At 39.1% G+C, this 22,314-nt stretch overlaps 2 protein-coding genes across 2 annotated transcripts; one reads left to right on the forward strand and one right to left on the reverse strand.

Moving 5' to 3' along the window:
- Positions 1-3,974: 3,974 nt before the first annotated feature.
- LOC139459551 (E3 ubiquitin-protein ligase HECTD3-like) lies at positions 3,975-9,107 on the reverse strand. Its single transcript, XM_071241086.1, has one exon. The coding sequence runs from the start codon at positions 9,058-9,060 to the stop codon at positions 6,574-6,576; it is 2,487 nt and encodes an 828-aa protein (XP_071097187.1). The 5' UTR covers positions 9,061-9,107; the 3' UTR covers positions 3,975-6,573.
- A 303-nt stretch (positions 9,108-9,410) lies between these two features.
- On the forward strand, positions 9,411-17,268 carry LOC139458816 (divergent protein kinase domain 1A-like). Its single transcript, XM_071240241.1, has 6 exons — positions 9,411-9,512; positions 10,482-10,560; positions 11,929-12,054; positions 13,386-13,490; positions 15,031-15,231; positions 15,643-17,268. Exons 1-6 carry the CDS (start codon positions 9,487-9,489, stop codon positions 16,354-16,356), a joined length of 1,251 nt encoding a protein of 416 aa, XP_071096342.1. The 5' UTR covers positions 9,411-9,486; the 3' UTR covers positions 16,357-17,268.
- The last annotated feature ends 5,046 nt before the right edge of the window (positions 17,269-22,314 follow it).

Genomic DNA, 22,314 nt, shown 5'->3' on the forward strand with positions numbered 1-22,314 from the left:
ATGTGGGGCGGCCAGGTAGCTCGTCACGCCTAAGACCCGGGTTTGATTCCCGACATGGCTAAAATGCATTGGTAATATTCATTGTAGACACGGGCTTTATAGGAGCACATTTTGTACAAACGGAAGTAGTGTAGTGACAATATTGTAGAGACGGGAGGTCACAGAACAATGTAGTGACACTTTTGTAGAGACGGAAGGTCACAGTACAATGTAGTGGCACTATTGTAGAGACGGGAGGTCACAGAACAATGTATTGACACTATTGTAGAGACGGGAGGTCACAGCACAATGTAGTGACACTTTTGTAGAGACGGAAGGTCACAGTACAATGTAGTGACACTATTGTAGAGACGGGAGGTCACAGTACAATGTATTGACACTATTGTAGAGACGGGAGGTCACAGTACAATGTAGTGGCACTATTGTAGAGACGGGAGGTCACAGAACAATGTAGTGACACTATTGTAGAGACGGGAGGTCACAGAACAATGTAGTGACACTATTGTAGAGACGGGAGGTCACAGAACAATGTAGTGACACTATTGTAGAGACGGGAGGTCACAGCACAATGTAGTGACACTATTGTAGAGACGGGAGGTCACAGCACAATGTAGTGACACTATTGTAGAGACGGGAGGTCACAGTACAATGTAGTGGCACTATTGTAGAGACGGGAGGTCACAGCACAATGTAGTGACACTATTGTAGAGACGGGAGGTCACAGCACAATGTAGTGACACTATTGTAGAGACGGGGTGGGGGGTCATAGAACAATGTAGTGACACTTTTGTAGAGACGGGAGGTAACAGCACAATGTAGTGCCACTATTTTATAGATACGGGAGGGCACAGAACAATGTAGTGACACTATTGTAGATACGGGAGGTCCCAGAACAATATAGTGACTATATTGTAGATACGGGAATGTATCTATTGTTGATAATACATGTTGATATGAATTATAAGAGTTCTATAGACATTCCATATAGTCCAGAGTGTCTGGATTACCGGGGTTTCACTGTAATGACGTACTACAACAGAAAAGGGAAACATGATTTTATGTTGTGGGATAGCGTTATAAAATATAATGTAAGCATTTATACGTCTAATGCTAAAAACATCACACCCAATAAATCTCAGCGACATGTTGTTTGATGATCCGAGGCACAGGGTAGGGGTTGTTTCAAAACTGAACAAGGGAATACAACCACATGTTGATAGTTGATATGATATGACAATATCACAGGATCTCGTTATTGGACAATACCCAAACAGTAAAGATATACAGAGGCTATATAACCAAAATTGTCACAGTATCAGAGAAGAAATTTCATATGACGTGTATCAATATTATTTGAGATACTAAATATACTCAACAACAAAAGTTCCTGTGACACCAATATTTTAGTGTATTTTTCAAACAAGTAAAGTTTGGTTTTCAATATTGTAGTAATGTATGGAATCAAGTCACAAAAACGCCGCCAAGCACGTCTACAGAGGTGCAGACAGCGTCTACGCTGGACGGCCATGCACTGGGGACAAGTTTTATTCACTGACGAGTCTCGTTTTCACCTCAGCAACAGTGATGGACGGATTCGAGTGTACCGACGTCGAGGTGAATGTTACGTCAATCATTATGTCATGGAAGAAGATCGGTTCCGGGGTGGCAGCGTTATGGTATGGGTGGGAGTACAGCAGATCGTCGGCCATGTTGTTCTACCGTTTTTGCGTCGTCATGGCCCATGCATTACCTTTCAACATGACAACGCCCGGACTCATGTTGCTCGACTTGTTCAGGATTCTCTTCAACAAAACAACGTAAATGTCATACCCTGGCCGGCTCGCTCCCCCGATCTCTTACCAATCGAACACATCTGGGATGAGATGGATCGGCGCCTTCGACGTCAACCAGGTGTTCCACAGACACTCCAGGAACTTCGAAACATGCTCCAGCAGATATGGACAGATATCCCACAGGACTTTGTACGACGCCTGGTCCATTCCATGAGACGAAGATGTGTTGCTTGCATCGCAACCAGAGGTGGACACACATGCTATTGATTTGTTGGCATGTTCATGGTTTTTTTTATGAAATCACGCATTTTCTGAAGTCAGTATGGCAAATTAAACCATTTGAACACTTACAGGAGTCTTTTATCTGTTGCAAACCGAAATTGTTTCAGATTTGGTAAAAATCATAACTTTGCATTAAATATTATTCAATGTCACAGGAACTTTTGTTGTTCAGTATATTTGAGATGGACCCTGTTATCTACCACCTTGCAGCTAAAACCAACAGATGTCAAAACACGCCACGGTCAACTGCGAATAATTGTTGTCTGCTTTTGTGCATTTGGTGCTTACGTAAATCTAAGTTGTCAATACAAGAGAATAACCAGTCCAGATTAAATATGCCTACGTTCATGAAAATAGTAAATCCGTTTTGGATTAACCGTGATACTATTTTTAATGAAAAAATGCGTTGCGTGAGTTGGACTAGACACATTTCTATTTTTTATTCGTCTCTAATGTCTGTATTGAAGAAATAGATGATAAACACATTTTCCTTATATCTCAAACGCTACTTTATATGTAAATATACGAAATATGTACGAAATATATCACTGTGTGGTCGTTTTTATGGATGCCACAAAATGACAAGACCTTTTGTTGTTTGTTTGTGTTTAAAAACGCTGCACTCGGCAATAGTCCAGCTATAAGACGGCAGTCTGTAAATAATCGAGTCTGGACCGGACAACCCAATACTTGACACCATGAGCATCGATCAATGCAATTGTGACATGCATAATAAAGGTCCTGATCAACCGATCCCGTTAGTCGCCTCTTACGACAAGCAGAGGTTGCTGAAGAGCTTTTCTACCCCGGATCTTCAAGGGTCGACAGAACCCAGAAGTCGGCCATCATACATTGAATACAGGTATGTCGGTTCGAGTGAGTTGGATTATGCTGCTTTTAACGTATTCCAGTTATATCACGGGGTGTCAGTTTAATGTGGGAGGAGAGCCCGAAGTGATGCAGGTGTCAGATGTTTACCACTTCGGTGAAACCCACAAGCATGGGTATGGTGCTGACAAACATAGAAACATAATCAGGTCGAACCGAAATTCGAACCCACAATAATAGGTTTCTGGCATGCAACTCTGCACAGCGAATCGCGGCGCCTTAGAAGACTGGGCCACCTGTACCCCCTCCAGTCAGATAAACACTTGAGTAGTACATTGTACACCAAGGTGTACAAGTTTACACTTACCGTGTACATTGCACTTGAACCTCTCGGTTTACGTAAGTAACTATCTTTATGATTCCCCGGCCCATCACAAAGAATGATGGACACTGAGTTCATTAATTAAAAAGACACACACACAGAAGAACATGATAGGCTTGACTATTTTATCCTTAAAAGTTACATGAAACTCAAGAAATAATAATTAAATTAACAACATATATTCACATAGCTCAATAGACACTTTATGATGCTTTTATCACTTTTAAATAACTCACATATTCACATAGCTGTATAGTCACATCACAGTTGAAGTCACTCTTCAATAACAGTTATAGTAACTTATACATAAGACAATCTGGCAGCACTAATCATTTTGCTAATAACGGCATCAAGAAGACAACCCAGGGTGAAAGTGTGTGAATTACTCCACTGCAATTCACAAACAATGTCTGTCCCTAGAAGAATCTGTTTTGTTATAAAACTGTCGGCAGGTCAGTGAGTGGTCAGCAGATGGTCAAGAGTTCATCTCCCACTGCTGAGTTTGACACAAGGCAGTATCATACAGCTACAGTAATATACTGATAAACAAAATCAACAGACACAATTTTTATGGATAACAACTTCTTTAATACTGTAAAAAGCGACGTTTCGGTATAGATCCTTATACCGTTGTCAAGCAAGACAGTCTTGCTTGACAACGGTATAAGGATCTATACCGAAACGTCGCTTTTTACAGTATTAAAGAAGTTGTTATCCATAAAAATTGTGTCTGTCATCCGCCAACTTCTAAGTAATGCCTATCAAACAAGTTAAACAAAATCAAAGCGTCTAATAATTTTTGTTCATAATAACCATAGTTTCGTAATAACCATAGTTCGTTATAAGCATTTCGACGAGTATAAAGCAAATGGCCGGAACAATAAAACAGTTTGTTATATTCATCAGTTCGTTATAAGCATGTTTGTTATAAACGTAGTTTACTGTATAAACAAACTCATCTGGTGCCTAGGCAGTACAAGAAGAACTAATTTGGCATCAAAAACATAATGTATTCCCTTGAGAAATCCATGAATAAAATCTCGTATAATCTGGTCCAAATTGACCTGCTGTCTAATGGACAGGCACTGGCTGTAACAAGACACAGCAACACTTCGGAAGAGTTAAGGCAGGGAAACAAGATGACTTGATTTTTGCATACTTTCTGTGAGTATCATCATGATCATAGGAGTAGAATGGCACTGTCAGCACTACAGGCTGCAAGGGTATGGTGACACACAGTCAGCCATATTAGTTTACTTGTTCATGACAGTAGCTTCTTTCTAATGGTGACCTGGTCATAGACTAACGTTTAGTCCCAGAGATAAAGTTATCACATATAAAAAATAAATATCCACTAAATAAAAAGTAAAATTGATGCAGTCTAGACTTACCAAATCATTTCTAGACTTGAGTTGGATTCCTTTTTTAATTTATTTTCTAGGGTCTGAGAAACTAGCCTATCATACTTGACCTGAGTCTGAAACACCTGCCTGCCTGATATTTTCACTAGTAATAATTACTAATAATTATTACTATTGTGACATAACATTGCACTATACACGGTGCCCTCCCCTGCTGGGGATCAGTGCTAAGAGATATACCAATAAGGAGCTATTGGTCCACCTCACCATTTACATATTTGACTTATTTCACTTCTTTTGGTCAAGAATATGGTACAATGTTCAGGAACTGAATTATCTTCCTTGCCAAAAATGTCTGGCAAAGAATTGTCTTGGAATTAAGCATGATTAAAGGCTATGGAACCTCATATAATTCTATGTTTGAACTAAAATTGTCTTGTCCTTTAAATACAAGTACTGTATTATTGAACAAATTTTCCTCTTACTCCTCCTTTATGGCAAAACAATTGAGCAATGTTGAATTGATGAATATCTTGTTGTCTAATGTAGCAAAGACATTGTCATTATAAACCCTCAAACTCGTCAAATGGTCAGTGCTAACAATCAAACAAGCATAAACGAGCTAAGGCTCCCCAATAATACTGTTGATGTTATTCGACAAATTGTGGGTCCGTTGCTGTTGCAACTTACCTTCCTTATAGGTATACACTAATATTCGTCTTTGTATGTAGACATCTTCAGTAATAAATATCACATTATATTTGTGTTCATGTCATACTATGTTTACGACACTTGTGCCAAAATTCCAGTATTTCCCTCGCAATGGCTCGGGAAATACCTGAATTTATAGACACTCATAAAATAACCTCACCATATGGTACTGTTCATTCGGTACCAAGAAGTCTAATTCCACACAGTGTTTCTGTCTCCGAATCAGACGGTTTATGCATCTGCATCTCATCAACACTTTAGCCTTATCACATTGAGTCAATAAACGTATCTATGTTGTCTTAAGTAACACGAACATTTAAATTCAATTTAGATTTGAAAAAGCAGACCTTTTCTTATCCCTCTTTATTTTAAATTTATGACATTTTATCTGGAACAGCAGTGATTTGGTCAGAGGCAACTAGCATTAGGACATTTTTGTAAAGGATAAGGAGAGGCATTTTGTTGTATTGGCAATATCATTACAAAATCTGAAAAAGGACTCTCTGACATTTTGGATGCTGATCAGCATGATCAGTCAACATGGTCAATGCTCTAGAAAGAGAATTTATCTTGTCAGATACTTACTGTATCAAGATCAAAGTACCCCAATTCAATGGTTGAAATTTAAAGGAATTTTGGGGTCCTTGAGGTCTTATAGTATCTGAATCAAGGAACCTCTAGATCATAAACTTTTAATAAGAGGGTTTTCATTGGTGATGACAAGACCCTTGACTGTCATGCTAAATTTTGAATACTGCATATTATGGCAATTCCACTTTGGTGTATCATTCCAGTCCAAGAGAAAGTAATAATACACCAACAAAACAATGTTATTTCTATACACTACGTATATACAAGGAAGATACTGGTAGGACTTGCGGACATCAAAGGAATTACAGCCTTAGAAATTCATCTTTTTAAGCCTAGTCCAGAGGACTAGTTTAAACCTTATTTCACTAGTCTTCTTTGTTGTAGATAGTCCTGCTTGAACGTGACATAAATGTTTACATTTTCTGTCAATTTTACAGAGTTTTCAATTTGTACCAAAATAGAAGCATTGAGAACTGATTCAGAATTATAGCCCTCAAATGCTACAAGTCCATGAGGACTAACATGATTGAATTTTACTGGTGTCACCAAAACTTAGTAGTCTTGGCTAGTGGACTAGTGTGAATTTGAAAGGCTGCTTGAATGTGAACTCATTCACAATGGACAATCAGTCTTCCCATGGGTTCATGTCCGTATCGATTGCTATGCAGTTGTATGCAGCATAGCGTAGCTTCTCTTCAGCCACCTTCGCATTGGAGTAGTAGGGAAGATATAACATGTTGGCACATGTGGAAGATTCCGGCAGAGAGTCAATGGCATCCCCTTTTCCAGACGATATGTACAGTGGGGCAGGGAGTCGACGACGACCTGTCACAAACCGTAGGAACCGACTACGGTCCTCGTTTGTAAACTTCTTCAGGGCTTCCCAGAGGTACTTGACTCTAATGTCCGTCTCCTCCATGTCATCATAGTGGGTAGCTCTCTTGAGAGCCTCGATGGTGATGTCAGGGTCCCCACACACCCGTGTTTCTAGTTCCTGCCATGGAAGAAGGTCAAGGACAGCCTTTGGAATGGTCTTCAGCAACCCTCTCTGAAGTGCCTGGATCTGTTGGTCACTTTCTGCCATCCTGATCTTCTGAACTTCTCTGCAGTAGTCACCTCGATCTTCATATTTCAGTGACAGAGCATTTCCATCAGAGTCAACTTTGAGGCTGACACTTGTGCCATCGCTCAGAGTGAGGCTCCACTGTCTCTCAAGGGCAGAGAATGTCTCTTCATCCATGGTCTTAATGGTGTTGATGACCTTCACTTCCGCTGAATCCACAGTTTGAAAGTCATTTATCCAAGTGACATTTTCTCCAACCAGCTTCTTCCAAACAAATGCAGAGAGTGAGAGGATCAGACTCTCACGACCTCGGAAGCAGGCTCCCATAATCTGGCCAAGCCACTCATACTTTTCGAACTCCTGACATTGCGGGTTTGGAATGTATACATCACAAGAGACATTAGCATCTTCCTGGATTTGGTTTGGTGCTCGGATGAAGAATGGCAGAGAGACTGGTCCATCCTTGGACGTTGGACACAGCTCTTCTGCCAGGTCAGACAGACTGTCCCTAAAACCACCTCCTTGATCAATGATCCCTTCTGATAGGAACTTACACTCCCACCACTGGTCATGGCGTGCAGACCATCGATAGTCCAGAGGATCAGACGATCGCTCTCGTGGCTTGAGTCCTTCGTACAACTGCATGAAAACAGAGTTTTTGTAATCAAGGTCTAGATGAGGTTCACATCTGTGTTCCATGGCTGCTCTTCGGTTCACATACACAACTGGCTTCTCAGGTGGTTCTGTAGCAGATGCCTTAAGGAAGGTGTCTATGAGAGACAGGCGCTTCTTTGACAGGGGAAGGAGCTGTCTCACTATTTCAAGTGAGTTATACGATCCTATTGAGAACTGCCAAGATGGTACCAGGTGTTGAAGGACACTGTCAAGAATTGTAATGAATCTCTGAAGGCAAATGGACCTTCTGTACAGTTGGTCTGGGTTGTATGATTCAAGAAGAGGAAATCTCACAAGATTCTCCCTACCAAAGAAATCTCTGTCAAATCCAAGGGAACGTTCTTCAGTTGATACAAGCTTGATGGAACGAATTCGGGTGTCTATACCACCGGTCTTGCATTCCTTAATCCTGATCATGACGATGGGATAATGTTCTGTCATGGTGCCCAGCAGAGAGACATCCTGTTGGTCACTCACAGTATTCTCAATGGTTACAGTATTTAAGATCTTTAGATTATCTTGCTCTCCACCTTGAATTACAAGTCGTGATGGCAAATAATTATCATCAGAACCATCAACAGTGATGCTTAATTTTTTAATAACGGTTCCTTTCTTCATTCGCAACTGTATCCAATGCTGCCCTTGGTTACCATCACTTTCCCAGAACGTGTCGGCATCCCCATCTGTCAGATTCAGTGGTCCATCTTCATCACAGTAAGAGGATACATCTATGGACTCCACATAGCTTTTGATGCTCCCAAGTTGGTCATTTTCAGAGGGGAGATGTTGTGACATGAGGTTAACGAGGGACTCATCATGTTCTAGACTCCAGCCAGGTGGAAGAGCCTGCAGCCTGGCCACAGCGTCACGGTCTGCTGCTGTAATCGTCTTGCTGCACACAGGTAACTGCAGCATGTACTGTTGCTCAACCACTTCCTGCCATGTTGAAACATTGATTTGGGGTTTTACCTGGTCTGCAGATGGCCCCTGGGTCGGGGCTGGGACAACTGTGGGTGCGTCTTCTGTTGAACTTCGACTGCTGAACAGCAATAGCCACATATCTATGTCAAACACTTCAGCTTCTGAGCTAGGCGATGCTTGAAACTTTTTCACTTTTATCCATTTACCTTGAGAATCGCATAGTTCCTCGCCACTGACGTATAAGCGAGATTCAGGTGTGCACGAGAACTGACGGGTCTTCTTGGTGCTTTCTTCTGTGAGCGTCAGTGATGTCTTGTGTGGTGAATGATACACAAGTTCTGCTGGGACGTAGCACAAGCTCTCAGGGAGACATTTCCGCGTATTAAAACAGTCAATGCATTCTTGTAGACATCGTATTCTTGCCAAGCGGCGTCTCGCCTGAGGAATCAACATTTCTGTTCCTGAAATCAGGCACCACAGCGCCACTGAATACTCACATTCAACACTTCCGTGTAAACATGCGTATTACAAGCAGGGGAAGTAACCCGCATAATACTTGTCATCCTGTTCATAGCATATATCGATATGCTGCTCCTTCGAACAAGTTGCTAATATGTTGTCCTAGAATATATCCACATAATGAAATTATGGAGTTTTACGATTTATTTATTTACCTTTACAACTAGCCTGTAATCCTACGACGTGAAACTTCAACTCGATGTATTTTTAGTGGTACGAAACAAACTTTACAAAGAGTTATTAATCCTTGTTCTGCCCTTTACTTCCGGTTGAAGTAATACACATAATATTTGCAGACGATGGAAATAATTGATCGAAGATGATCGTTACTTCTGCGTCAGATTGGTGCATAACTGACACATGTTTAGTTGTCCAATTCGACTCAGGTAAAACAACAGTAAATAGTTTTTGCAAGCACAGAAGATATAAATATTTTCAGCATTCTGCTGACCTGGCGAGGAACAAGAGTGTTTGAGTTGCAACCATGGAATAATATATCAATGATTACAGTAGATGTTACCTTTGAGGTTATTAAAAGTGCACTTAGCTAATATTTGGAACTAAAAGCAATATTTTACAATATTTGTGAAACATTTTGCTTTATCAACATTGTATAGTTCAATAAACACAGAGGCTTTATACCATTCTATACAGTCACCCAAAACAGGACAAGACCATTTGCAGCTGATTTGCCAAATGTTATGTTATTTGCTTCTTAATCAGTGGCCGTAGGCTTCAATGATTTAAATTGGGAGAAGAATTTGTAGTTTGTGTTTATACATCTGTGGCAGGATCTGCACATTGGCAGATGTATGTGTTATATTTTTGCATGTGCATGCATTGGTGTCAATATTGCTTTGCCCAAAGCTATGTACAACAAAATTAGCAACACATTACACTTCATCACCTTGTTCTATAATATTGATATACATGTAGAATTAATTTAAGTTCACGTCAAAAGATTTATGGTGGCATTTACCTATTTGTTGCATAACTCAAAACAACTTTGAGAGTGGGGATAGACTAATCAATCGCAAATCCTCTCCAACGATGAAGAGTGGGCATAAGGCTTATAATCCTTATGGAAGAGCTTATTCATTGTTGTTAGTGCACTAATCACCATGATCACAATATACTGATCAATCAAGAAGAATGTCCTTCTTCTTCATCATATTCAGTTAATATAATCATCATGATCATACTAATTACCTTGGTATTGCACTATCTGCAGTCAATAATTTCAGTATTAGTACTATTACAAACCTAGGTTTGAAACATTCTTTGAGAATGCTGCTGTTGTTGCCTGTCATGTGATGGGTGCAAGATTCATATGATTATCGTATGTTCTTTTGCAGGATGCGAAGACGGAAGAGAGTGCGAGCCTTGTTACTATCTGCCCTTGACCGACTCATCTCGTGTTTAGAGTTCTGTCAGGTATAACAAGCCAGAAAAATAATTTGATATTCTGGTGTTTTGGTCTTACAGCACATGGCATCTTCATTACCATGTGAGCCAAGTGGTAGACTGAAAAAAAGTTGTCCCTCCAAAAAATACAACAAAACACCTAACAACTATAGGGCCATATGACAAATTCTTCTTGATGCTGTTTGTTTGTCTATAGGATACCTTGTTTTGTAGGTATTAATAATAAAATATGAATCAGTATTTCAATAAACAACTATTTGCAGGTGTATGTGAATATAGGCTGTATCAACTTTTCCACTAAGCCCCTGATTTTAAATAATATCAGACTCTCTGCTATTTCTGCTGGCTATTGGCTAAATTACCAGCTGATTCCTGGCCAAGCAAAATGCAGTTGGACACTCTCCTAGGGACCTGAATGTAGTTTTCCACTAAGCCCCTGATTTTAAATAATATCAGACTCTCTGCTATTTCTGCTGGCTATTGGCTAAATTACCAGCTGATTCCTGGCCAAGAAAAATGCAGTTGGACACTCTCCTAGGGACCTGAATGTAGTTTTGTAGAAACCTCATCTCTAACCACTGATTTCATTCTGTCCAGTCATTTCTTCAATGTTAATCCAGTATGTGTACATTGCCAGTTTATTGCTTTTCGCATAAAAACACATCTAGACATTGAAATTATTAGCCTGTGTGGAACATGGACATCATGTTATTTGAGTATTCATTAACTGCCAGATTGATATACACCATGACATTATGCAAATAGTAGTTGTACAGTTTTTAACAAACACACTTGTAACTAACTGTTTTTTTCGGTCCTGTCCATTTGATGAATATATGCTGTATATATGCTTATAATGAACTATGGTCATAACAAACTAAAATTATTGGTCCTTTTTAGTTCATTATAATCGTAGTAGTCGTAGTAGTAGTAGTAGTAGTAACAAAAGTATTTGAAAACTCCCAAACAAGTCAATATTACTTCAGCAAGCATAGATTTCATGTATGGACTCCTTTGTATTAAATATAAAAGAACAATTTGACAAACTAAAATGCATAAAAAAAAATTCATTCAGCCCTCCATTTAAAATGACCAATTTATTTTTACTTGTTCAGAACACAAATTTTAACACAAATAAATTTAAACAGATGATTTAAAAAGCAAAGTTTCATTCAAAAACAAAAAACATTTTGCCATTGTGACAAGATTAGTATTGGCTCATCTGTGAAACAAGAAAATAACTCTGCCAGATGTGATTCATGCTCATATTGTTTATTTTTGTGCATTGTGATCAGATTATGCTGAAGATACACATTTTAATAGTACATGGAGATTGGTTGATACACTTGATGAAGAAGTTGTATGTTTGTGATGAAGGAACTGAGTCAAGGGCCATGGAAGATGTGGCTGTTCGTTGTCCTGATGCTGGGATTGCTGTACGCCAGTGTGTGGAGGATCTTCTTCTATGACCCCTGTGACAGCTCACTCATCAGGAAACAACTGGTGAGTATATATGTCTGAGGCTCATGTATATGTCTCATGTTGTCATTGTACATGAGACCCGTGAAGATCCGGGGTAGAATAGTTCTTCAGCAACCCATGCTTGCCGTAAAAGGCGATTATGCTTGTCGTAAGAGGCGACTAACGGTATCGGGTGGTCAAACTCGCTGACTTGGTTGATCACTTCTTTGATAGGCATCACTTGGTTGATGCATGTCATCGATACCAATTGCGTGGACCAATGCTCATGTCAATCACAGGATTGTCTGGTCCAGACTCAATTATTTACAGACCGCCGTCATATAGCTGGAATATTGCTGAGAGCGGCGTTAAACAACAAACACACACACACACATTGTACATCAGAGATATAATGTACAATACATACAAACATTAGGCCACACCTTTTTTTTCTTACTTTACTGATCTGCCAATCGTAAATTTTGTTGACGGTAAATACAAAGTTCAATATGTGCTTCTCCTTTTTTATTCTGCCGATAAGCTGATAGCATATTGCACCAGAAAGTATTTTCTAAACAAGGACCCACTAAAGTTGACATACCGTATTCGACGTAATAAGAACCCAGGGCGCTCTCAAAATTAGAAATAGGGGGCTCTTATTAGAATATTATTTTGGTGGGAAAAAAAACAGAGTTGAAAGATAAATTTTGTGGTTTATGCTGACAGCCTGAAATGTTTATATTTGAGATATACATTTTTCAAGAATTTAATTGCCCATAGTTAAGGGTGCATATAACACATGCATGTGTATCATACGCGAATAAATAAGTCTTGTGTACATTGATCAATCGGAAGGGGTGCTAATAGGTATTGTTCACTAGCCAATATATTATTAGCAAAAAATGTACCCATGTCAGGAATCGAACCCGGGTCTTCTGCGTGACGATCGAACACTTTAACCACTAGGCTAACCGACCGCCCCAGCTGTAGTTTGACGAGATCAATACATTTGTATCTTTTAAGTTTGTATTGATAATCATGATCATTTTATTTGCGTCTCAGAATGTTATAATGGGAAACATATAATAAGTACAGTGGAACACGGATATAACGAACACGGATAGAGCAAACAAACGGATACAGTGAACTGTTAAAAAATCCCTGATTTATATCCTATATGTTATCATATAAAATTTATGAACATAACAAACTCTGTACACCGAACTCACAGATACAGCAAACTGGTATCTGATCACCGACCAGTCCATCTACCACTAATTAGTGATATGTATAGCGAACTGAGAAATCTCACAACCACTTGCACATAAATACAAGAAATATTGAACCCTGTCTGTGGATGGTGCTTGTTTCAGTGTGCCCAGTACCATGCAGGAGAGGTGGCTGGTACTCTGTGTTACCCCATGTGTGTACAAAAGGTACAGTTCTTCTCCTATTGTGATGCTACAGAGGAAGAGAAGGTAAGCACTGTCACTGTGTTGGACACTGACCACAATTTGTCAGTGATGCAAAGGACCAGCACTTACAAAAATCTACTGGTCCTGTTGGATCTCTTCTAGACACAGTGGTGCAGACCAAAAAAGGTTTTAATTCGCAGATACTTTATCATATCCTACTACAAGTGAGCATGCGTAATTAGAAAGAGAAGCCAGTCAGGAAGGCAACCACTGTATCACACAGGGTTCTTTAAGTTGCTGGTGTTGCTTAGAGTTTAGAGTCGATCTATCGCTGATTTCAAAAGTCAGACTTAGCTTACTTTGTTCATCCCCAAAAGAACACTAGACCACTGGACCAGTATTTTCAATTTGTTACTGATCCTTAAGGAAATGTACAAGACTCAGAACAGCGGACCAGTGTTAGTTTCGTAGACTGACACAACTTTTTAAGAATACCCCGGTGATTCAAGGGCAGAGTAGGTCCCCAGCATCCAATAGGTTGTTTGCTGTAGGAGCAAATGAAGATGAGGATTGAATGCTCACAATGTGTAACTAGGTTGATAGTCAGTTGTTAGCGTATTTGAAATTAGGAAACAGTGCTGTATCATCAGCTTATGGGTGCGAAGTGGTGGCCCAGCAGTCTAAGGTGCCACAATTCACTGTATAGTTATAAACCTTAGATGTGCCAGACTGTGCCGGATGTGGGTTTGAATTCCGGCTCGCCCTTTTTGATTCTACGACCATACTCCTGCTCGTGGGTTTCACTAAAGTGTTCATTGTCAAAGAGCTGCATCACTTTGGGATTTCCTCTCACATCAGCCTGACCTTGCCCTGATATAACTGAAATGTTTTCAACATGAGCGACATGAGCCCAACTCACTAAGTCACTGATGGTTGGAGCTCAAAGAGTAAAGCAGTAGTAGGCCAAGTTTCAACTGCCTGATTTTGTATCAAATTTCTGTGCTACTTCTTGGTGTCATGCTTTTTGTTACAAATGGCATAAAATCTTACTCATGCACGCAATGTTAATTACACCAAAGTATAATTGATGACAACCATCTGTTAAATTTTACAGTGTTTAGAGCCCCATTTTTAGATTGAATGGTATATTTGTTTCATAGCATTTACAGAGTACAGGTTGCCGTTGTCTAAGGTGCCGCAGTTTGCTGTGAAGAGTTGCATCCCTTAGGCATGTCAGGCATGCCAAAAACATATGATCTTGGGTTCGAATCACCCGTGTGTTTCTTGGTTTGTAGCACCTGTCCTGATGCTTTTCACCAAAGTTGAAAACATCTGACCTGCATCACTTCGGGCTTTCCTCCCACATCCAACTACCATGCTGTGATACATATGTTCAAGACTGTTCAAAACAGAGTTACTCGACTCACTAACTCATTGCAATTGATTACTAGTAGTCAGCTTTCAGCAACACTCATGTTCTAGTTCCATTCTATGAAGAGGCATTGTGTTAATAAACAAGAAGTGAAATTCTGAAAGTGTATTTCCTGATAAGTAACTGTTCTTGCCTATTTCCTTGCATGAGATGCTAATTGCAATGTTTCAGAGTTTTGTGTGGCACCAGACAAAGTTCAAAGTTCAGATGATTGATGAGTCTGTGTCGTGGTGGAGGTTGAAGGAAGGCACTCTCATATCAGAGTTCAGAGGTCAGGTGTCATCCTTCCTGCAGCTGAAACTTGGACATTCCACATACGAGGACTTGACAGACAAGCTCTTACTGTATGCAGACTTCAATGAAGATGGAAAGGTGCATGCTCTTTTCATGATTCATAAATAGTTTTAAACATATATTCAGTGTTCAAAATTAAGCTTGAAAGTCAAGGGGTTGTCATGACCCTAATGTTAAAAGTTAAAGATTTAGGGGGTCCTCGATTCAGCTGCCATAGAATTACCCTCTTCATTTCCAACACTGAAATTCTGGAAGTGGTAAATCCTGTGTTTAACTTATTGTCTTTAATTTTCTTGTTTCATTTTTTATGTTGATTTTAGAAGTGGTATATCCTGCGTGTAAACTATTGTCTTTGATGTCTTGTTTCAGTTGATTTTAGAAGTGGTATATCCCGTGTTTAACTTATTGTCTTTAATTGTCTTGTTTCAGTTGATTTCAGAAGTTGTATATCCTGCGTGTAAACTATTGTCTGGAATTGTCTTGTTTCAGCTGTCTCTGGCAGAAGCACAGTCACTATGGAGACTCATACACATACATGAGTTCCTCTTGCTCTACATATTCCAAAAGAGCTCCACATTCCCTAACATTAATGGAACATGTGGCCATTTCTACGGCTTCCAGCATACTCCCATTCCTCGTCTGTATGACAAGCAACCAAACAGCTGGCTCAGCAAATTGTTCACCAACTCCTACAAGTGGGAATTCCCCCGCTGGGCCAAGCGCGCCCGCGTGACGCTCGGCATTGTGGAGTTCAGTATGGATATCTATGAGGAACAGGGCACCAAGTTTCTCATGTGTGATATTTCCCCGGTGAATTTCGGCATCACCTTTGACTATGAAGCCATGTTGACAGGCACCAAAGACATTGCTTCTGCATATAGCATCGGGACTCTTCTCCAGAACCGAACATGTTACTCTGATTCGGATTGTGTATACTCCAGACATTGTCGGTCCATGTGTGATAGGACAGGAAGGTGTTCAGGGGAGATAACTCATCCCACTCTGTGGTTTGTTTGTGATATTATTCGAGACTATCTATTGTTTGATGCCCCTAAGCATCTATATTATGAGTTAAAGAGATTGTTAAGTAAATGCTCATTCTTGTCAATGAAAGGAGATAATCCTGATTTGAAGCATGCTGTCGTATATCATGATCTCAAATCTTTTCTATGGAAAGAAATACAATACAGTCCAGATGCATAGTTAGAATTTGCTGCTTGATTTCACCACAGTTTAATTACTTTTATTTTATCTTGTTGCAGTATGTTGTCTTTTACAACAACAAAATGTCTAGTAATTGGTTCAGGTTTTTAGACCATGCAAATTTCATGGATAAAACCTTCACTTAAAGGGCAAGTAAAGTGAACATAGCGCTTCCATACTTCTCCTTTACCTCCAAGCAAATCCTTTTTTTAAAGTTCATATTGATATCATCACATTTGGGGGGACATTTAGCATGTCCTGTGTTGTATGTTTTTGAGAATACAAGTTTTAAGTTGATGTTAATATCAGATTCAGTGAGCTGAGGTGAAATGGGGTTTAACGTCGCGTCCAAGATTATTGCACGTATATAGCGATGTGGATGCACGTGTATGTGTGGCTGCTTGTACTAGTCCGGACTGATGCCGATTTATAGTGCTAGCACACTGAGATACCATGCCGCAGTTTAACATGAATACCCCACTCAGACACAGTATACTGACTTCGAGCCGACCAGTCCTTGTTTTAGTCCCTTAATGCTGAGCGCCAGACAGGGTAACAACAAGTCCCATCTTTTAACGTCTTTTGGTATGATGCGGCTGGGGATCGAACCCCGGACCTTCCGCTCTCCGGGCGGACGCTCTACCATTAGACCACAGAGGCGGTCTTCAGATTTAGTGGGACATTTGACATATGCTGTGTTGTCTGGGAGGGTTATGTTGTTGACAGTACATGTAGTCATTATAAAAACCACTTTTAAAGAAAGGATCTTTTAAGAAATGGTTCCACAAGTAACATGAACTATCTCTTTAATGTGATCAAATTTTGTTCACTTGTCACTTTGTTTTATATAAACAGATTTGTAGTTAAATTCAGAAATAGTATTTCATAAGTATCTCAGATTTTCTGGAAAGAGGTGTAGTCAAATGCTGTTCATCATATCAACACTGTTTTACATGTATTTGTATTACGGATCCTTGTGTGTTGAGACTTTATTCTCTGACTGTTAATTATTGTGTTTTCAGTCTTTGTTAAGTCGGTTAAACTACTGGGTTAGTATGTTGTAAATTATATTACTAATTGTACCAATGGCTGTATGTTATGTAAATGAGCAATATTTATGATATTTATTTGATAACTAAACATGTATGTGTTCTCCTGTTTCAGCTGTCAGATTCACTGTGAATATTCCAGTGCCAAACTGTGACACATACATTATAACACATAACATTTATCAGTATTTGAAATCAGATCTTGCTGCACAAAGATCTGAGGACATCCCATTACAGGTCACATCAGAACAAACTTTCACGAACTTTGATCGATCTGTGAAATGACCAAAAGAAAATCATTATTAGCAGCTTTCTTGAGCTTTATGGCACTAGTTTCAAACTGGTCTTCCATTCAAGATGAAGCTTTCAAAAATATTTTGACAAAATTCTCAATTCAAAATTTGGAAACTGAACCAAAGATAAGTCGAGTTTGTATGGCAGTACTTCTGTTTCAAATGTTTATCCCATTGAAGCGAGATAGATGATGATTTTCAAGGAATCAGTTATACAGCCCGTTACTGTTTGGGAAGCCTCATGTTGACCTTTTCGAGAAAACACATTCAGACTGTCACTTTTGCAATCTTTTAAGCAACACTCTGACTGATTGGATGGAAGGTTGATCTCACATGACCTGAATGGGATATTCTCAGGTCTCAGTGTAACGGTAGCGAGAACTAAGATCTGATTTAATAAGATTGTATTTGAGGTAGCATTTTATTCCTGCAGAAAATCAAACTTCCCTGAAAATGGCATGAGTGTGGACCTCAAACAATGGATGGCTTCATCTGCATTCAATTAGTAAAAGGGTATCAGCGAAACGGAGTGTTAATCTTTAAGTTGTCCTGTTATACAATACGAGGTATTTTGCCTGAAAAGTAATTATATACCATGAGCTATTAATCAAGAGATTTTAACAAGAGACTTTGTGATATGACAGAAGCTTTTTATGTCCAGTAATGTAGTAGCCATCCACCATTGAAGTATTTTGACAACACTTTATATCAATGAGTTTGCACCACATACTTTTGTTTTTAATTATTTTCAGGGTGGAGGCTTGTAGGAAGAGTGTGAGATGAACTGGGCTTAATATAATTATCATGTTATTGCTTATGTGCTGACAAACCTAAGGTACAGCTTTTTTAGTACAGAGTAGTGAAATTCTTATACAACTCAACTAGTTGGTACTATTTATCACAGAGAGACAACATTTTAATGTAATGTGACAATACTTTGCAGGTGAAGATTGGTGTTTCGACAAAGCGTGATAATGATGTTTCTATGATTTGTCAATTTCAGTGCCAAGCATGATATGACTTAATGGCATAAACTTGTTTTTACTTTAACATAATGAGTAAAACTCGAGGTGTAAAGATACGGTTGCGATACGATATGTATCCCAATACTATTGATGCGATACGATTTGTATCCCTATGCTGTACTTTTATTTCATAAGTTGGTATTCTTTCTTTTTGCAGGTGAATCACAACCCTGAATCGTTTGTTTATGAATATATTTCAGAGATCAAATATGGCATATTGTAGGGCAGAAACAAATACTAGAGAATCTGTATGAGCTGTATGTGGATCTGTTTTTGTTATTGTTTGGGTGTTTTACACCAAAATAACTTGTAATGTATTATACGTATTTTGATACAGGGGTTGTACATCAATGTATTGTATCGTGGGCCTCATATTAGGATATAATACTCTAACGCCATAGTGAACACCACTAGAGTTTTATGGAGCTCACAACCTGTATTTGTATCTGGTGTCTGGTATATGTACAGTAGCATCACGCAGTGATGAAGGTATATCATTGTTGTAAGCTGCCTGTTTGTTCCCTGACTCCTAGAGCTGAGACAATACATTGAAGTCACACAATAAGTTGTAGGCTTATCCCTCAGGGAATACAATTTGATGTACCTTCTGTGTGGCCGTGTAGCCCTGTTAGCTCATTGTGCATGGCCCACAGGACATCGAACAGTATTGCCTGTTGAAAATATACGTACAACAAATTTATTTTGCCACCATAATTTATGAGTGAGCAGACCACATGGCCACATAGGACATCAAACACTATTACCCAATGAAAATAAACCTTTATGTTGCCACCATAATTTATCATTAAGCACAATTTAAAAACAAACAGAGATTGTGATTTGTTTGTTTGTCGCAATATTACCCAAAAAAGATTTGTACTCAGTGCATCACGTATATCTAAAGTCAGTGTTAACATACATAGTTAATATACATTACACAACAACGATTCGCAGATTGAGCTGCAGAGATTACACCGATTGGATATAAATCGGCAAAATGTCTGTTGCCATGACAACATGATATATTTTTTCCAATTGGGAACCACTATAGTGGGGTCATCGAAAGTTATCAAATGTCATTGACCAATAAAATATGAGTACCGGTATTTTACATGTAGCATAAGGTAATACCATATATTTGCCATACTCAAGTATTTTACATGTAGTGCAAGGTAATACATATATTTGTCATACTTTGTATAACTCTAACCTGGAGTGAAAGGCTGTGAATACATTCAAGTATTTTATACAACTCAGGAAAAGTTGTATTCCCAAAAGTATTCTTTGATATTGATATCAAATATTTTATGGCACCAAAACATGATTACCGTATTCGACGTAATAAGTGCCCTGCTCTAATAAGCACCCACAGCGACATTTGCTAAGATATTGGCAAGTGAACAATTACAATTAGCACCCCTTCAATTGATCAATGTACACAAGACTTATTTATTCGCTTATAATAATACGCACTCGTGTGTTATATGCACCCTTAACTATGGGCATTTAATACTGGAAAAATATATCTGTCATACATAAACATTTCAGGCTGTCAGCATAAACCACGAAATTTCTTTCAACTTTGTCTTTTCTCACCAAAATAACATTTTAATAAGAGCCCCCTATTTCTAATTTTGAGAGTACCCTGGGTGCTTATTACGTCGAATACGGTAGGCTGAATGTTAGACTGTCTCATGTTGTACTGCTATACGAACGTGAGAAAACTCATGACGTGACAGTTGGACCTGCGGACCTGCATTGGTACTCCCAGTAATGCAGTCCTGGGTGACACAGTTTCAGCCTCATTGCTGTCATTGTCAGTACTTCACTAGCTTGTATATACTGTGTTCCTCCATCACTATGACTACGTGCTGTGCCAGGGACACTTCTCCATTTTACGTCAGGTAATGAAATGACCGTGTATTACGTAATGGAAAAATCGTGAAATTCCAGAAGAAACAGATTCAAATGATTTCTCTGACATTACCATGTTCTGGTGATATATAATTTCTCTGTAATTTTGCATGATGACCTTTCATTGCATCGGTTTTACTTGTTTAAGTTAGTTCTCAGTGAATTCCTGGCTCAGAATCACCAACAGAGTGACTTCACCAAAATGAATCAAAGAAGGCAAATACTCCTAACTCCATGCCTGAATCTTGTGTGAGTCCCTCTACCTTGAAGCGATGTGTAGAGCGGGCGCCACAAGGCTGTGGCACATGTTGCATGAGAAAACTTGATGTAATCTGACCACTTATTGGCTTGATTACTCTCTGGTTACACTCTCGCTGGAAAGATCAGCATAGAATAGGTCTTCAGCAACCCATGCTTGCTTTAAAAGGTGACTATGCCTGTCGTAAGAGACGACTAACGGGATCGGGTGGTCAGGCTCGCTGACTTGCTTGATGCATGTCATCGTATCCCAATTGAGTGGAACGATGCTCATGATGTTAATCACTTGATTGTGTGGTCTAGACTCGATTATTTACAGACCACCATCATATAGGTGGAATATTCCTGAGTGCAGCATTAAACAACAAACAAACACTCACTGGAACCAGACCATGGCTTGATGCGTTGGTTAAAAATAGTGACTACACTGCATAGAGGAACCATGTATTCATGGGTGATGGAGGAGCATAGGGATGAAGCAGTGAACTGGGAAACACTAGGCCAAGCTTAGTCCTGAAGGGACTTTCATAGTAGGATTATTAACAAGAGGGTATCATGACAAAAGAGTTGATCTGAGTCTTCAAACAATCAAATGAGGCAGGTTTCATGGCTATATGTAACACATACTAATATTAATGAAATACTTTCCTAATATTATCATGATTATTTTCAGTATGCCCTTTACCAGAGAGGGTGCTGTCTGTATTAAACATTTTGGGAATTACCAATCAAAGGTGCTTTTTTATATCTCTTTATATTAAAAGGGGGTTACTGGATAAACAGTGTCCGCAGAGTGGGGTTCATTTTATCAGGGTCTGGAATGACAGGGTCACACTGTAATATATTAAGTCTTCGTTTTATAATACAGGGCATTAATTATTGAGCATATTGATTAATGTGTGAATGATAGAGTTACATTATGTGCTTTGTGTGTACTCATCACTACCGTTACCATCTACAAGTGTGTTGAAGGTGCTGGTCCATGATTTTTGGTTGGCAAATTGAGATGCCACTAGGAAATGTGGTTCCAATTTATAGGCTGACCACATATTCATGTCCTGACCATTTTTTTTATCGAATACAAGATTACCCTTTTACCCTGTTCACAATAAGTACTAACAGTAAAAAACAAATACTGTTGATCACAATATTGAAAGTACTTGTTTTTTTATTAGTGGCAAATAAAGTGAAAGTCTGCATGTTTTTCTTTCACATGAGTTAAAAAATCCTTTTTGCCAGCTTGATTATATAAGAAACCAGTGTTTATCAAACCCCACCTTCTCGAAGCAAGGGAGTTAACTGACCATAAAAGTCCAGTTTCCACCCTTGCTGAACTAGGCTGGAATTACTGGGCTCGATCGTTGCGCCACCAGTGGCTATTACCAATTATGTCTCTTCTAAGCCTCTCCTATGGACCAA

The sequence above is a fragment of the Haliotis cracherodii genome, unplaced genomic scaffold (assembly GCF_022045235.1).
Source record: "Haliotis cracherodii isolate W230 unplaced genomic scaffold, xgHalCrac1.p SCAF_13, whole genome shotgun sequence".
NCBI lineage: Eukaryota > Metazoa > Mollusca > Gastropoda > Lepetellida > Haliotidae > Haliotis > Haliotis cracherodii.

Excerpts from the sequence above, each read along its gene's own strand:
- LOC139459551 (XM_071241086.1), bottom strand. The coding sequence starts at position 9,060 with ATGTTGATTCCTCAGGCGAGACGCCGCTTGGCAAGAATACGATGTCTA.
- LOC139458816 (XM_071240241.1), top strand. The coding sequence starts at position 9,487 with ATGTTTAGTTGTCCAATTCGACTCAG. Across the intron at positions 9,513-10,481 it reads AGTTGTCCAATTCGACTCAG|GATGCGAAGACGGAAGAGAG; the intron begins GTAAAACAACAG and ends GTTCTTTTGCAG. Across the intron at positions 12,055-13,385 it reads CACTCATCAGGAAACAACTG|TGTGCCCAGTACCATGCAGG; the intron begins GTGAGTATATAT and ends TGCTTGTTTCAG.